Source organism: Buteo buteo, chromosome 5, assembly GCF_964188355.1.
Source record: "Buteo buteo chromosome 5, bButBut1.hap1.1, whole genome shotgun sequence".
Lineage (NCBI taxonomy): Eukaryota > Metazoa > Chordata > Aves > Accipitriformes > Accipitridae > Buteo > Buteo buteo.
In genome coordinates, this window is record NC_134175.1 from 6,492,493 (window position 1) to 6,509,627 (window position 17,135).

The 17,135-nt window shown below is 45.9% G+C and overlaps 1 protein-coding gene across 4 annotated transcripts; it reads left to right on the forward strand.

The window, feature by feature from the left end:
- The first annotated feature begins 612 nt into the window (after nucleotides 1–612).
- On the forward strand, nucleotides 613–16,358 carry C5H1orf167 (chromosome 5 C1orf167 homolog). 4 transcript variants are annotated; one of them, XM_075027428.1, is made up of 20 exons: nucleotides 613–2,895; nucleotides 3,450–3,493; nucleotides 4,080–4,299; nucleotides 4,482–4,645; nucleotides 5,072–5,169; nucleotides 5,528–5,714; nucleotides 6,152–6,333; nucleotides 6,657–6,843; nucleotides 7,019–7,241; nucleotides 7,792–7,973; nucleotides 8,139–8,235; nucleotides 8,647–8,789; nucleotides 9,298–9,506; nucleotides 10,307–10,451; nucleotides 12,577–12,844; nucleotides 13,420–13,528; nucleotides 13,782–14,013; nucleotides 14,122–14,257; nucleotides 15,024–15,134; nucleotides 15,855–16,358. In XM_075027428.1, the coding sequence occupies exons 1-20, from the start codon at nucleotides 1,615–1,617 to the stop codon at nucleotides 15,912–15,914; spliced, it is 4,278 nt and encodes a 1,425-aa protein (XP_074883529.1). In that variant the 5' UTR covers nucleotides 613–1,614; the 3' UTR covers nucleotides 15,915–16,358. The 4 variants fall into 4 exon arrangements, with proteins under 4 accessions (XP_074883529.1, XP_074883530.1, XP_074883528.1 ...); XM_075027429.1 differs by having other exon boundaries at nucleotides 1,012–2,895; nucleotides 7,130–7,241; XM_075027427.1 differs by having other exon boundaries at nucleotides 1,012–2,895; nucleotides 5,531–5,714.
- The last annotated feature ends 777 nt before the right edge of the window (nucleotides 16,359–17,135 follow it).

Sequence of the window (17,135 nt, forward strand, 5' to 3'; positions counted from 1 at the left end):
GCAATTTGACAGGAGGCTTTCTGATATTCGATTATGTTTGAAAAAGACAATGGGCATTGATTTCATAGGCCGTGCTGTCTCTTTCTTTTCAGATTGACTAGGGTTTTTTTAAGATAATATAGGTGTGTGTGTCTTTTCACAATACCATTTTCATTTTTTTAAAAGGGGGGTGGAAAAGAATTGTGGTTAGAATGACAGTGATTGACAACTTGCTTTTAAAATTTGAAGGAATGAAAGCACAGTCCCCTCAAATTGCACTTACCTGTTAGCAGCAACTGTGCTCAGTATGAGTGTTATATGTATAGCCATCTGACTTAGTGGCTAGACTGCAGATTAGGTCTCCCATCTGTGCTGTAACTCTTCCAGGTTAGGGGACAATGTTGATTCTCTGGATGTGTAAACATGGTTTCATCCTTTAGTGTGGACAAGAAGAAATTGGCCTGCATAGCCTTGAACCTTTGCAGGGCTGTAGCATGATACATGAACAAATTTTCACTTGTTAAGCAGTTGAACAGTACCTTAAGTTGAGACACTACCTTTCTTATCAGCCCTGGAGAAAATACAAGTGAGGAGGAGATCTGAGATGGATTTCCAATCAATGAAGGGGGGGTAAGCATTGTACTCCAGCTGGAACCATGTTGCTCTGACTTCTGTCAAAACATTTTCTTTTCGGCCTGTTCTTGTTTGTTGTCATGTAGATCTGGAAAAGCGGCTACAGACTACCATGTCTTGGCAGCAGGATAATTCAGCCTTGCTAGCAATAAGTTCTTTTTGAGGCTACAGGTGCATGCATAATGCTGGAAGTCTTTGTTTTCCAGGTTTTCTGTTGAGAACTGAGTCTGTCCCCTTCGATCATTCCTGCTCTGCCAGACATGATTGTCTGCTGAGAAACAGGAAGAGAGTAGTGTCCGTAATACTTTCAGGACAGAGGCTGGTGGACTGGAGACAAGAAATTTGTAAGGAAAGTACCCAAAGCCTTTGGCAAACTAGGCAAGATGTGATGAGAAATATGCATGCTCCTTTGTTTATATTTCTTCTTATTTTTCTTCAGAGCAAAGAAACATTCAGAAGAACGTGAATGTTGATCTGTATTTGGGCACTAGAAGTCGAGTAGACATTTCTCATCACTGGCTTGAGGCTGCGGCATTCAGTGTTACTCCCAGCCAGACAGCAGAACAAGGCCGGCTGTGTACCACACCTCTGTCAGCTGGGAAGAGAGATCCCAGTCGGAGACAGACTAATCTCTCCTGCCCTTCTCAGCCATTCCAGGACAACACCAGTCAGTTCTCCAGTTCTTGCTTCCTGCAGCAAAATAATCTCTGCTCTAGGCTGCAGCAGCACAGCTCGAAGTGTGTGGCTCATAGGATTCCCCATTTTGCTTTGTCAGTGCTCCCTGCTGTGAATCTCCCTCAGAGATATTCACACCTTGAGGCTTATAATTTAGAAGGGAGAAGGAGTGAGAGTATTGACTTTTCTCAACAACACCATCAGAAAGCAAAGGCAGCTGGTAGCTGCTCCATACATGCTGCTCGCCATCGCTATTTAGAAAGTAGGAAGAAGAATAGTGACTATCCGGTGGAAAAACAACAGCATCAGCCTCCTGTTGCTTCTTGTATGGATCCTGTGAACGCTTCACTGGTCAATGCATGTTTGTCCTCTTGTACTGTAGATTCCCCTCTTAGGCATGAATTAGTGGTGTGTCCCTCTTCAAGGAGCTCAAGCGAAAGTGTGAACACTTGCCAGAGTTCAGCCCTGACCTTGGGGGATCTCGATTCATCTAGTTTGGAGTCCCTTCAGTCTCTTTTGCAATCCTCACAGATTTCTGCTAGTTTGTACTGTTCAATCCAGAGGCTTAAGCAAGAAACTGCTTTGATGGGGATATGGGGCTCCCTCCCTCTGGAGCCCAAGTCTTCTGCAGTCAGTGGCACTTTGTGCTTTGCTGCTGCTGATTCAGCTTCTAGTATCCTGAGCACAGGAGAACAGCTAGCTGGAGTAAAGACAAGTGCTGCTCAGGCAAGATTGAAATGGGAGGTCCCATTTGCTAAAGACTGGAGCCTTAGTGCGGTGACAAGGGACTTCAGTCGTGTAGAACCTCTCTCTGTCTTTCACAGATATGGATGCAGTGACTTGAACACATGGAGAACCAAAATTTCAGGTGACATCCAGCCAGAAACTCTCGCTTCTGGGGTGGGCTCTGGCGGGCTAGTGAATACAGAAGCAGATTCCTCCTACAATTGCTCCCCTTATTTCAGATGCCAGTCCCAAGCAAAGCCAGCTCTGGAAACTGGTAGTTTTTATGTTCGCACAAGAAGTCATTCCCCTGAAAAGGTTCTTAAAGGAGAAGAGACATCTGATGGGGCATCCCCGTGTGCTGTATCTTGGAAGAAAGACCTTCCAGCCAGTCTGTATCCAGAGGGTCTGCAGGTGTCACTAGAGGCAGATTTGGAGGGGGCTCAGATGAATGTTGGTGTAGCAATGTATGGGATTCCAAGGGAAGTGTGCGTGAGAGTCGCTTCTCCTTCTGGAGATAAAGAGTTTAGACCAGTCCAGCAGCTTAGTATTAAATCTGTAGAAGTCAACAACTCTGAACCTCATTTTAAGTCCAGCAAAGAGTCAGAATTACGAGCAGCCAGAAGAGTGGCTGTGGTAGGCAGCAGTCAGTCCAGCCCTTTTGGTATTCAGGTTGAAGAAGGCTTTGGTGGATATTCTGGCATAGATTGTATGAATGTGAGCAGAGAAGGAAGGAGAAACAATTACTCCTACCAAAGCAGCTGGAGGAATTGGGAAGCTGATGCCAATCTCGACCAGTCTGAAGAACCTTCTGTGGAGAGGAGTGCCAAAGAACCACACTGCTGTGAAGAAGGGAGCCAGGAACAGGAAACTGTGTCCGGAGAGGTGAGGGTGTGCTCACTGTGTAGCATCCCTGTTCACAGATATTACTTGTGCTTGTTTCCACTTAATGCTATGGGTGCAGAGTTGAGGTACAACAGTGATGGGGATGCTTGTCCTATAACTTTTTCTGGCACTGAATGGCCAGATTCTCCTCTCTTATGGTCCTGCTCCAGCCCAACATAACGCATCTTTCTCACATGCTTCTTCCTAAAGACCAGCTTGTTAACTTGGTTGTTCTCGGGAGTGTAAACACCTGTTTATATTCTCTGGATCTACATGCAGAGGGAAAGCATTAAACTGGTTTTTACTCTGTGCATAGTTGCAGGGCCCTGAGATTTCAGGTTTGTTGTGCTTTTCCATGTCTGAAGTATGTAAGAGTATTCACAGAACAATGGTGGGGACAGTGTCAAAGGCATCTGACATAATACGTTACCCTGAGGCAGCACTGTTCTGGTCTCCATCCAAAATGACATGCCATGCTGGGCACAGATAAATTCTTCAATAGAGTAGAGTATTGTGAATAATCATGTGAGTTACTGTCTTTTGTCTGTTTGCAGGTCTTGGAGAACAGCTTCTGGTCATGGAAGGTGAATGAGCAAAGGTAAAAATACTGTGTTTATGTGTGAGTGTGCTAGTAGCTAACAGGGGAGGAAAACTGGTGAAAAGTAGCTAGGGAGCCACATTCCTGGGAATGTTTGATTATAGGACTTAACCTACGTTATTCTGCCATGGTTGGCTCAGGGGCTGTATCCATTTCTTTTCAAAGGGTTGCCGTATAGAATGGAGCATGCTGTAAAAAAACCACCTCTGTATCTTTTAAATTCTAGCTTCTAGATTCAACCTTGGTTGTTGCTAGCAATGAAAAAGCATTGGTACCATATATGCTACTTTTCAGCGCAGCAAATTCTGGCATGCTCACTGCATAGTTAGCGAAGATCAAGAACTAGACTTATCCATGAGATGGGATTCAAATCTGTGACTGTGGATAGGATGTGTGTGAGATTGCTACCAATTTAGGAACAGTGATACCTTAATTTGGTGTGAGGATGCAGGTTTTTCACTCTTTAGAGAGAATGATTTGAAATACCTCTTCTCAGCTTGATGGCTGAACTCTGATTGCCACCTCCTGGCTATGTTTAACTTTCCTTTCTGTTAACTGGAGCTCACTTTTGTTTTTTCTCTTTAAGTTTCCAGCACTTGTGTGACAGACAAATGCTAACTAGGTGTTTCCAAGCCTGGAGGGGACACATCCTCTGGAAAAGGGCTGCAGCCAGGCAGCTTTACAGACAGCAGCTGCTTCGGAAGGGCCTTGGTGCTTTGCGGTGGGCTGTGCACCAGAGGAAGATGCAGCTGGAGGTAGCTCAGCAGAGACATGCCTTGGCTCTGCTAGCTGTCAGTTTCCGCAGGGTGAGGACGGGCTAGGGACAGTAGAAGTGATGCCATCAGTTTTCTGTTGTGCAGTCAGAGAAGGCAAAAATCCTATTTGGAGAGGGAGGGGGAAGGGGTACCCTGTGTGAAATTGAGTTATGTGGACCTTGATACTGATACTCTGCCTGCAGTTTGTTCTAATCTTGTGGTTTCTCCTTCAGTGGAAGGAAGCTGTGACAAAACGGAGCAAGAAGCGATCTCTGCAGCCTGAGCCCCAAAGTTCATCAGTGGGGTTTTTTGGAGTAGGAAGATTAGCAGCTATGACAACGTCAGCTCAACACCAGCTTACAGTAGGATACTCAAAGGAAGCTGAGCAGGCTTGTAGGTAAGCTGAGAGCTTCTCTTTGTGTTATCTTGGACAAGGGGAAGTTTACAAACACAGGGAGAAATTTTTCTCAAATGGTGGGAAACTTGTTTCCAGGACCTTGGATGTATTGCTGCAGATAAGCACTGCAAGAATTAGTAACTTAGTTTTAAGAACTAAACAATCCTGTTCCAGAGCTTCTGTGCACTAGTGTTTTCAATCTGATTTGAGTGTCTGACAGAAATACTCCTGTACTATTTCTTGAGTTCAGCTATCACCTGCATATGTGATACAGGCGTAAATGAGATTGGAGTGAGGCAATACTACAGTCTCTAGCAGGACAGCAGAGGTGTCAAAAGAAAAACCTTTTGTTGTGTCTTCTGATTCTGAAGGCAGAAGAACAAGTCCAGACAAAAAGATGTTAAAGCATGCTTGTGACTCTTACAGGGTGGAGGGAGGACTGTGGACACAGCTTCATCGTAGGCAGAGAGGAGATGAGTTCTGCTGGAGAGCTCAAGCAATCAGAGATATGAGACGGCTCGCTGGTAAGCGCACGTTCTATAGCCTTGGAGGTAATCACTGTTTCACCATGTTTCTTGGTGTGTGTCTAATTGTTGCTTTGACCGGACTCTTTCAGAACCTGATCCTGCAAATAGCTGGGCCAGTATCTGTGGTGGTGGAGGATGGCCCACTTGCTGTGTCATACACCTTTTGTCTTGTTCCTTGTATTAACTCAGCTGCAGTAGATGCTGTTGCTCCAGCAATGTGAGCTGTCTCCCTTAAGTGCCCTTTCTCAGACAGCTGGAGTTCAGCCAGAGGATGTTTGCAGTGTGACATTAAGTTGTTTGAAGTTCTTCTCAGTTGTTTTTCTTTCTGTCAATCTCTTCCTGGCCTGCAACACAGCAGCTTTCAGACTGTGGCGCCTGCAGAAGGAGCTGCTGAGCAAAGAGGAAGCCAGGGTTTTGGAATTCCGCGCTCTGCTGGAAAAGAAGCAGCTACGAAACATTTTCTGGGTGTGGCGTTCCCGATGCTTGGAAATGGAACAGATTTTAGCACTGACAACTCAGATCCAAAGAAACTTGGTCTCACGGTAAGTTGATGAGGTCTATTTTTCATGTGAAAAGTCTGTTCACTGTGAAAGTCCAAGGAATGACAGAGCCAACCCAGACACTGATGTGTTGTTCATTTTAAAGCCATCTATTCTTTTGTTTTAGGAGTTAATAAAGATGAAAGTAGGGGTAGAAACATGAAAAGGAACTACCGTGGCCAGAGACGTTATGACTTGCCTCCTGTGCACTGCCAAAGCTTTTTGGTCTTGAGCTTTGATGTCCTGAAAGACCAAATCCAAGAGCACCCACTGTGCTGCTGTGCTCTAAGCATCACAGTGGCTTTTTAATGAAATAAATGAATAGAAGCTCAGAAGACAACAGCTTCTGTCTGTCTTTCCTGAACTAAAAGTCTCAGGAGGAGACACAAGCTTGTACACGTGGTTTTCCATGTGGTTTTATTTTCCTTTGGTATTCTCAGGTGCTTCAGTGCATGGAAGACGACTGTTGAGCAGAAGGCACTTTACAGGTGCAACCTGGCCCATCTCAGAGGAGTATCACTGAGGAAATACTTCCAGCAGTGGGTTCAGATGCTGCAGGTCAGAGAAGGTGATAAGCAGGCAATGGTGAACTTCTTTCTCCTACAATGGAGGCAGCATTATGGTGAGCAGCTTGGGGTCTGTGCAGAATCTAGGATTTGGAGGTGCTTAGGCTCCTTCCTCCTCTTCTTGTATGGTGAAAACCAGCTGAAAACAGCCTGATAACAGAGAGGCTCAGATGATACATGGTATTAACAAACCAGAGTTGGCAGAGAACTAGTTGTTCTGGATGCATCAGTGAAGCTACAGGGAGATTTGTTGCTCTGTTTCATAAACCTAACAGAAGGTCTTAAACCTTGCTGAAAAGAAGCAGTTTGAGGGCTGGGCTGAGTTTCTTAGGAATGCCTTCTGACAAACCTTGTCTCTTGTCACTCTGTACTGGTTAAGGACCAGTTATAAGCGCAGTAGCTGGCAAGACTGCGACAGAGAAGCATGAAGATCAGCCATTGTGGACTGCAGAGAGACTGTTTCCAGAGAAAACAGGCTACACTCTTGATGACTTCAGCCAAAAGGTGAAGCTCCAGAGGGTGTATCTGCTGTGGAAAGCAAGGCTGTGCGAGCATCACAGAGCTGAGTGAGTGAAGAATAGGCAGTTCCTGGAGCCCTGCCTCTCATTAGTAGTGCCCACTTGACTTTCTGGTCCTCTGGAAGAACCCCTTTTACCATCTATCATCCATCACGTCTGTACTAGTGTCCCCCTCTGGTATCCCTTTTCAGTCACTTTGCTGTCTCAATATCTTCTGTCTCAGCTCTTTCTCTCAGACATTGGAGCAGTGTAGACTCAGAAAAGCTCTGAAATTTTGGCACCAAAAGTGTCTCATGCTGAAGACAATTGAACAAAGTCCTAATCACTCACACAGGACTGTCTGTGAAGAACCTCTTGCCATGCTGTTTTCTGAGGACCTCTCAACATCTTCTGGCTTTGACAGCAATCCTCCAGCTACTCTGGCCTCTCAAAGCTCATTGGAGAAGGTGAGGAGGTCTTGATACATCCAGACTGCTCTGAGGTATTAAATTGCTGGGATTTTTTAGGGGAAACCTTCTGCTTCAACATGAGATTGTCATCAGCAAACTGTGCTCACTATTTAGGCCTGAAAAGCACTGAGCCTGTAGGGTCCTGGAGTTTAAATGTAATCAGAAATTGTAAAGTCAATTCTCTCTGTGCCCTTCCTGGTTCATCATTTAGTGATATGGGGAGGTGCTGAGCCAGTGAGGTTCTCTTGTGCACTTGCTCCTCTTTGTGGCTGCAAGGTGGAAGGGATGAGGCACAAAGAGCCTCATTACTGAGAAAGTGCATATGCCCGTTTCCCCTTTTCTCAGTTTAGAAATAACTTTCCCATCACTTATATATGTTTGCGCTCCAAAGCTGTACTTGGTAGCCTGCAGTTCCTGTGGATGCATCCTGGACTTCCCTGAATCCTTGCCAAAAAGAGGAGTAAATGACACGGTTGGAGCTGTTAGCTGAGTGATTCCACTGCAAGGACACTTATCTCACAGCATGTTCTTCCCTCCATACCTGCAGGAATATAGTTTTAGTGACAGCAGCCAGCAGAGCTTCTCCTCCATTCTGACTGCTGAGGATGTCACACACATGCCATATTACAGTTCCTTCCTGCAACTACACCAGTGCACAGAGCTGCCAGCTGAGATGGGTGGGGAGCTGTACTGGCAGGCGTCCTTTCCTCCACAGAGTACTGGATCTGGGTGAGTTGGAGACTGGTTCCTTGGGATGCTGGTAGCAGTGGCCCCTTGTTTGATCTGGCTGAATTCTTTCCTTCTGGATAGTCCCTCAGATGACATCACACCACCCTTCCAGATACTTTATCCTCTTCTTTCTTTCCCTTTTTCCCTGACACTTTTGTCTTGCAGAAGAAACTGGTTTGTGGGAGGTCAGTTCCAGTCTTTGGCACTGCAGAGTCCAGACAATAATGTCCAGCCTCTCACCAGTTACTCTACATGGGAAGAGGTAAGGCTGAAAAGTGGTGCGATGCATGTAAAGGTACAAGTGTTTTCTGCATAGCCCAATTTAGCGAAGAGCCTTTGGGTTTCAATATCAGCATATGGAAGGTCTCATTGCTGTTCTGTCTTTGTTCTTCTTTCTTCTTTCTCAGACAGAAGGTTTGGGAGATTGAGGCATTTCTCAGGGCAACTCTTCCCTGCCATTTGCCAGCTGAGTTGAAAATAGGCCAGGTGTCAAGGATTTAAAAGGGATGTGTTTAGACCCTCATGTCTGGGTGTTCATGTGGTGTGTGTGGGTTAGCAACAGGGCGTTAGGCAATCGTAGAAATCACAGCGGCAAGGAGAAAGGGCTGAGCTGCGTGGAGTAACTGTGTTACAGCAGCAGCTCAAGGCCCTTTTTTGCTTTTCTGGATTACAGGACTGTGATTCTGACAAGGAGGTGAAGAGTTGCTGGCACCAAGCAGAGAAATGCTGCCTGCAGAGGTACTTCATTGTCTGGTCAGCTCGGACTCAGCAACTTGTAAAGGCCCAGCAGTACTACAGGCTCATTCAGCTGTCTCGGTAGGTATCGTGCTTTCCAGAAGTTTCCTAAAGCTGTCTGTTTTGAGAGCTCTACACTTGCTTTTAAAAAAAAAGTCTTCCTCTAACTATCTTTTTCTATCTTCAGTAGGAGTTTTGCAGCCCATTGTTTTGGTTTTTTCCCTGCTTCAAAACTATTATATCTGAACACAGCCATTTCTGGTTTTATAGGATGCCTCACAAATTAGAGCAAGCCCAGCAATGCTGGTAACAAGCCCTGGTAAATTCCTATCCACTGAACTGGCCTTGCTCTCTAGTCATGCGGAAGTTGAAGAGCACAACAGGCTTGGCACAGCCAGGACAGAAACTTACTCCCAACAACTTGCCCTGTCCATCGTTTCCCCAACATTTGATGTAGAAAGGATGTTAACAGATCAGATTTATTTTCTGAACTCCCATGTGTATGTTTATTGTTAAAGTTTCAGTTACAAGGGTGTGAATCTGTGTGAGTTGTTCCTACAGTTGGTGCAATGACCTTTGTCTTTCTCAGAGCCTTTCTCAGGTGGTACCACTGGGTTGTGGAAAATAAGAACCGAAAAGCAGCAGCAGCCTTCAAACATCAAGTTCATTGCTGCCAGATGGCTTTCAGCCTGTGGAAGAAGAGACTGGCCCAGAAAGTGGAAGCTGACCGGAGATTCAGGTGTCACATTCACCGGATGACTGCTGATGCTCTGTGGTGTTGGCATTCCTGCTGGCAAAGTGAGTTACCCCATCCTACAGCAACAGTTATGTCTGTAGGAGAGGGATGCTGTGGGAATGGTCGGGATGGAAAAAGTCCCACTTCTGGTTGTAACTTCTGGTTGTAACTCTGTGCACTGCTTCTCTGGAATGGCACATACTAGTCCAGGGGTCAATAAGTTCCTGTGTCACTGCCTTCTTGTGGTTACAAGCAGGACATGTGCCTTGTAGTGCTTTATGCTAGGGGAGATGCTCCTTTGGCAGCTGATTGAAAAAGGAGTGGATCTTGCTTTACCTGCACTACCAAAGGAGTGTTCAAGCAATGCATTTTAGCAGCTGGGGTGTTAAATGGAGTTCAAATGCAGCATTCTGATTTTGAACATGTCTCCTCAGATCCAACAGTCAGGCTTTGCTTCAGTGGGAGCAGGGTGTATCTTTTGCTGCTGTTTAACAGTCCTGATCCTGTCCCTCAAGGGATTCCACATGCTTTTAAGGGCTAAGTACTTACACTGTGCCAGGGAAGGAACACTCCCAATTTTTGATGGAAAACTGCCTTGCATATGAGAGTGGAAGTGATTTGTGATCCCTTGCTTGGGGAAGAGCAGGGGGAAAGAAGAAAAGAAGGTCTGACTGCCTTGCAGACAAAAAACTACAAGGTGAATTGAAAAGTCTCTTCAGCTGCTAAAGAGAAGACAGGAAATCTTAGAAAGTCTGGTTCCATTCGGTATTTGCAGCAGATGTATTCTTTGCTCTTGTCTGGACTCCGCTACGGAAAAAAAATTGTTGGGCTCAGCTAAGGAAGCTCTTGTGTTCTCTCACAGGGAAGCGTGCTGTGAGAGAGCTGCAGCAGCGATGGGCTCAACACAGCTGCCAGGAGAAGAAGAGGTTGGTCCTGCAGACATGGTATTGCCAAGCAAGGAAGCAGAAATATGCTGCTTTATTCTGGGAACGTCTTCTCCTGCACAGGTTTGTTTCCTGCCCTCAAAGCATTTCCTAGGGAAGCTTTGAGTGAAGAGCAATTTATGTAGCAGAGAATCCAATGTGGTATTTGTAAACTAAGCAAGGGAGATGCAAACAAATTTGTGTAGTTTAAAAAAGTGAAAGCCTTGTTTCCACTGGAATTATTCTGTATTTGCTGAAAGGAATACCAGGTAGAAGTCTTACAGAGATCTGATGTTTACAAACCTGAATCTTTTAGATTCTGGAAACAGTGTGTTGATTTTAATTTAAATTAAAGTGAAAAATTGAGTTCAATGTATTCCTGCTGAAAAGCAATATTCAGTAAAGCCTATGAAGAGGGAACCATGATATTCAATTCATCTTGGTTTTGCTTACAGTATAGGTGAAGCTGTAGTACATTTTGGAGTCTTATGTTACGGTGCAGATCCTGAAAACACAAGAATTTAATCTGAAGAGCATGGTGTCTTCTGGCAATCATTAACCACTTCTTATCCCTCTTAGCTGTTGTTCAGTAGGTTTCTTATTGAAATCTGTTTTGTTTGTGATTTATGTTGTATGAGGCTACTGTCTGTCTCAAACGCAGTGAAGTGTCCAGCTGGAGTGGACCAGGAACTATTCAGGTGGTTCTCTTTGAGGTAATTCAGGAGGATAAGAATGAATAAGGTTATTTATGCCAAGGATTCATTTAAGGCATGAGAAGTGCAGGTTTGGCCCTAGCAGATTTCCTTTTGAATTGCAGGTTCAGGCTGAGAGGAGACAAAGATCTGCAGAGGAAAGATCAACTAAAACCCCAGTAAAACCTTAGTGGCTGTGATGCTTAGACTCTGCACTCCCTCCACCCAACTGCATTTTCTTCTGCAAATCAATCTGTGTGGTGGCACCCTAGTGGGATGTGTATTTGAGAGAAGTCCTTAATGTTGCTCCTTCCTGTAGAGTGTGTTTCCACCATTAATCTTCCTTCTGAGTTCTCCTTTGATGAGAGCGCTCTTCTAATTTCTCACCTGGATATGGTACAGGCTGAGCCCTGTCTCTTCTGAGGGGGGCATTTTTCATGCTAGGATAACCTGCAATAGATTCTCTTGATCTTCAGAGAAGCCTGCCAGGCAGAGGATATTTACACCTCTGCCCTATGGTGCAGTGGGGTGATTTGCATAATGAAAGTCCAAGTGGAACAAGGAACCAAAAGGATAAGCCAGGAGTTAAAAGCAGATTGGCTTCTGAGGTTGCACAGGAAGACTGGCCTCCTGTGCATCAGTCTGCAAGATATAGAGAGATTATTATGGGTGCAGATTTACAGTGCTGTTAATAGTAACTCCTGTAGACATTGATTTTTTTTTTTTTTTAAATAAAATTGTCTCTGCAAAGATTCTAGTTGTATGCAGGCCTTAGTTTGTGACAGCCAAGAAAAAAATTAAAATCTGAATCTTGACAACAAACTGCTGTCTTAAATGCAGCCTGGTTCTACAGCAAGAAGACTTAAGGAGTCTGATGGGTTCCGTGCTGAAGGAGATTTTAGCAGTTTTATTCTCATCCCGTAAAGAAAAAGCCGTCCTCAAGCATCGTCCTAAAGGTCAGCTGCTGGCACAGAGAAAGATTGAAGACTGACTAATTTAATTCCTTTCTTTTTTTGAGGGATCCACTATGTGTAGTGACAGGGCAGCCTAGGAAAAGCGTTTGTTTTGTAGGCAAAGGAAAAACATAGTATGACGTGGCATTTAGTTTGCAGAGGTCTTTGAAGAGGAGGAAATGCTAAAATGGCCAGAAGGAAGACAACATATTCCTGGGCTTTGAGGATTTGAGAGGGAACAGTGCTGGGAACCCGAAGTAAAATGAGGGCAAGTTTTTAGCAGAAAGAAACTGTATTTGAGGAGTCTGAACTTACACCTGCCAAGGACAAGGCGCTGGAAAACTAAGTAACATGGAGAAAGATACATAAATGTCGATGGCAGAATAATAGGAACAACTTTTTTTTTTTTTTTTTTGAATGCTCTTTCGCTTGCTTTGACCACTTACGTGTGACGCTGCAGGGTGGGGTGAGAAGGTGGAATTTGGTCTATAGTCTGTTTGGTGCTGACATGGAAATGTGACTTTAGGCATCTGCCATTTTTCTGTGCTTGTATTTGTTTTTTAGGTGCCTAGTCACCTGGGCCCAGGTCACTGCTTGTAGGCTGAGGCAGCACGAAGCCCTCTCTTGTTTTAAAAGGGTCAGAGAGCACCGTCTCCTAGTTGTGAGCTTTACTAAGTGGAGGGTGAAATTATTGAGAGCTGAACAGCAGGTGCTGGGAGAGAGAAACTACAAGTGGCAGGAACCCTCTCAGGGTAAAGCCTGTCACCGCTGGCGATTGGCCTCAAGAGGACAGCAAGCCCTGCGCCTAGGATCTGTGGCTACTGTAAAACAGGTGAGAAAAGGTGAAGGTCCCTATGAGTCAGTTTTTCATAACTGCCTGTTCTCTCGTGAAGACCTCAGTGAGTCATTGAGTACTGAGATACAGTGACAAGGCTTTGTATAAAAACCTGGTTTGACTCATGGTGACTGCTTAGTCCCTGCCTTGAAATTCTTTACAGACTGTGCACACAACTTCATCACCATAATCTGGCACTGATTGCAGCAACCATCTGGAGCACAGCAATAAGGAATGGGGACATTTTGACCAGAGAGATGAGAGCACTCCTTCCTCTCTGCTCAAAGATGAGATGGGATAATCGCTGTCCCTACAGAGTAGAGCGAGCTGTCAGAGTTGCAGCTTTTTTCAAAAGACTCACAGCTAGCAAACCACAAAGAGGTCGATTGATTTGGAAGGCCTGAGTCATTCCTGCTGGGATCTCATCTGTGCAGTTTTCAGCCTGGGGTCTAGCACATTAAACTACCTGCAGGGATATGAACATAAATGTATCTCTAAGGCTAGTTTGTGTATGTGCTGTCTGTGCGCCTTGTGTTTAGTCGTGGCTGCAGCTGTGTCATTTCTGTTTGCAGGCCTGCAACTACTGGACAAAAGCAGCTGCCTTTTCCCAGTGCTTACGGCAGTGCAGTACCCTGATAGGTGCTAGGAAGAGCAGGAAGATGTCTCTGTCTTGGTCCATGAGTAAGAAGATGTGCCCTCCTCTTTTTGTTTCACGGGGCCATGTGGGGAGTGTGAGTGAGGAGGGAAGGGGAGTAGTGTTTGCCAGCCTGATGACTGGGATTCCTCTGTGGAGTAGGTGCTCATGGCAGTCAAACTCTGACTGTGGGTTGCTTCTGTGTTCAGGAGCCAAAGGACTAAGGGCTTATGGCAGCATTGATCTCTCCCTCGCTAGCTCTAAGGTTAGCTCCTGTGTGATTCCTCTTTTCTTTCCTAGAAAACAGAAGAGGCAGAGAAAAGGATTCAGCACCAGCTGCCCCTCTTGGCCTTTTTCCCAGTGCTATTCACCGCTGGCTGGTGATCTACAGAAACCAAAACAGGGCTGAAAGGCTGCTGTTCCCTCACCTGGTAGAGAGACCTGGTGTGGTAGGACCCTCTCCTGCACATGCAAGGATCCAGGAGAACAAAGCAGAGATGGACTTGGAGGAGTGGGATGAGAAGTGGCTTGGGTAAGTGGAATGGAGGGCTCTGGGCTTCCTCTTGTTGCTGCCATCAGGGAAGGACTCCCTTGTAGGGCTGTTGAGCTGATAAAGCTTATTTTGCCCACTTACCTGTAGGAGGAAGTATCTGAGGTGGTGGCATCACACAGTGATGCTTCGCCGGTGCTGGCGTGACAGGAGACTGCGCCGTCTGGCAAGGGGATGGCATCAGTGGAGAGAAGCCAGCAGGGTGGCAATACTGGCTCAGGTGTTGGTGAGTGTCTGGTACTGCTACCAGGGTGGCAGTGATGGGCAACCCTGCTCTGCTTGCAGCCTCACATATGTCCTGGGAGATGAGACCTGGGGATTTAACAAGTACCAGACTGCACCAGAAATCCTGGTTTGCTGCTGTGGCTACTTTTCCATCTTCCTCTTTGAAAAGCTAGCATGGTGGACTGGCATAGCCACATATTTAGTTGTGCTTTGCCCCATCTTACCAATGGGAAGCTGAGACAGGGTGTAGAATGTATAGAATGTCTGTAGCCTGTGCAAAAAGTTCATAGCAAGCATTACAATCTTTGTCCTCATCTGTGTTCCTGATACATCCCTCTGGTGGCTGCAGCCTACCAAGAGCTGTCATTTGGCTTCCCCTTCTGCTCAGGCATAGCCATCTACGGAACAGACCCATGTTCTATCTGGCTTCCTGGGCATTAGCTGTGTGAGATGTGCTCTGACCTGCCCATGGGACAAGATGACACATGTATAACGAGTGCATCCATAGTCTCTGAGGAGCTGTGCCAGAGCACTGATGGGGCACTGTCCTTTCCCCCAGGGTACTGTGACTTAATTAGTCACAATATTTGCAGGAGACAGTAGTTCAGCAAGGGCTTTGTTAGTAGTCTGCTTTGTTCATTACCAATGCAAAGTCATTCAAGAGGGACCTGGGAAAGGAACTGGAAGCAAGGTGGGAGTAGAGGGAAGTGAGGTAGTTTGCCTGCCAGAGCCCAAATAATCTGTGTATGGTCTCTTTTTCCTGGCAGGACCAGCAGCGGCTGATAGAAAAGGCCTGGAGGGTGTGGAGACGACGACATTTGCAAAGCTGTGTAGTGCAGAATTTTCTGCAGGAGGAAGCCAGGAGCCTACTATCTCAGGTTAGCATTTATGACTACTTTAATTCTGTGGACCTCAGTGAACCAAAAAGCACCCCAAAAGGACAACTGGTGTTCTCTGTATCTCCCTGCACAAAGTGCACTTGCTTAGGGAGAAGCTGAATACATCAAGGAGTGGGACTTGCCAGGGAAATAGCTTCCAGCTTTATATGGGTTCATCTTTGGGTGTTTTTCAAAGCTTTGTGTCAGTGGTTAATTTCCCTGATGTATGCCCCCTTCCCCACCACTACCAGAGATGTTAATCCACTAATCCCCTGCCTCTCAAGAGCCCACTCAGGGAAGAAACAGGCTCCACATTGGTGCAGAAGGACTGTGCTGACTTGCACCCGGGTGCAGGCATATTGCTAGAAATTTAAGCAAGCAGGCAAACAAAGCCTTAGCGCTCAAATAGCCAGTTTGCTCCTCTGCCTGCTTCCCAAAGATCCATGCAGGATTAGGTCCTCCTTTAACGAGATGAGAGCAAGTAGAGAAATTAGAGGGCAGAGGGGGCATTGGTCTTCTTTTTCTCACATTGATTTGTACTCTGCACTTCACTTAGTGGCTACAGAAACATAGGGGAGACTGGGAAGGGCTTTGAGAGAATGGTGGGACAGTTGGTATAGCCATTGCTAGAGGAAAAGCTGTCTTTGTAGGTACTGTGAGGGTGGCTGCAACCCCTCAAGGGTAACCTGAGTGTTTGATTTGTCCACTTTACTATTTAAGGCTTTTGGAAGGTGGCGCCAGCTAACAGCATTCCAGCTCAAGGACAAAGGACGCTGCTGAATGGTGGGGGCCTGCCTGCAGCTGCTGCTTATTTCAGGACACGTGGAGGATACAGCTGGCTGTCATAACAAAGAGCTGGTCCTGCGCAAATCAAGAAAACCAATGTTCTGCTCATGTGATAAAAGCAGTGCTGCAGGCCAGAAGCACGATAGCCAAAGGACAACCAGGAAGAGATGGTACCTAGTGAAAGATCTTCTTTAAGGGACTGATATCCTACCTCCCTAGAGGCACAAATTTGAGAAGTTATTCCCTTTTGTTGTGAGGTTGCATTCTCTTCTCCTCTGAACACCGATTTTGCTGGAGTTCTGATTAAAGATAAAAAAACGCCTTATAGGCTCTCCCTTTACTCAGTGCTTTTTCCTGGACAGTTTACTGTCACACAGGTGAATAAGCAAATACATCAGTCTTAGAGATAAGCAGGAGTCTGCCTGTGCAAATGCTACATCCTGTTGATTCCAAAGTCTGGACTGTCCTCAGTAGGTGTGAACACAGGTCTTGATTTTTAGATTTGACTCTTTCCCTGGCTGGGGGGAGTTCCCACATGGCTCCTACCTCCTCCCCCTATCTAGGTCCATCAGCTCTTCATTAAGCCTTTCAGTGGGTGGCCAACCTCTTGACTGCTTCATGCTGGTTCCTTTCTGTGCTGAATGGGCTAGGGATGAAGAAACCTGCTGGGAACAGCTGAGCACCAAAAGCTTTGCTGAGGCAAGACAGGCGTGTCTGACCCCCAACCTTCCCATTACTTGCTTCTGTGATTGATGCCCTGTAATTACCCTGGATATATGAGCCCAGTCTCAGACAGCTGTAATGAGAGGGTCTGAAGAATCTGGAAAAGGCTTTTCTTCCTTGCTTGTTTGAAAGAGATGCTCACAGCGTGGCAGGGATCTCAAAATTCCACTGGGAACTGCCCCAAGGTCTTGTTTTCCTACCCTGTGGTAGCTTTGCAGGATTGTTAAGTACACAAAGCAGCCTCTGTAGTAGCTCCCCCAACCCTTTATTTCAACACTGTGGGGCCTAAGGCTGTTAAGAGTCATTAGGTCAGAAAAGATAGGCTCTCTTTCCCTACAGGCACTGGAAAAGGACCACCACAACTCCTGTGACCTTGCAGAACTGAGCCAAAGGTTGTAGGTGGTTGCTTTTGGTAAATTCTAGGATTTAAGCTTTCTTAAGCTTTGTCTGTACTTTACTTAGGGCATGCGTTGAAAGGGAAGGCAGAACTGC

Coding starts and splice junctions, on each gene's coding strand:
- C5H1orf167 (XM_075027428.1), top strand. CDS start 1,615: ATGGATCCTGTGAACGCTTCACTGGTCAATGCATGTTTGTCCTCTTGT. Junction 8,790..9,297: donor AGGCTCATTCAGCTGTCTCG/GTAGGTATCGTG, acceptor TGTCTTTCTCAG/AGCCTTTCTCAGGTGGTACC. Junction 9,507..10,306: donor TTGGCATTCCTGCTGGCAAA/GTGAGTTACCCC, acceptor GTTCTCTCACAG/GGAAGCGTGCTGTGAGAGAG.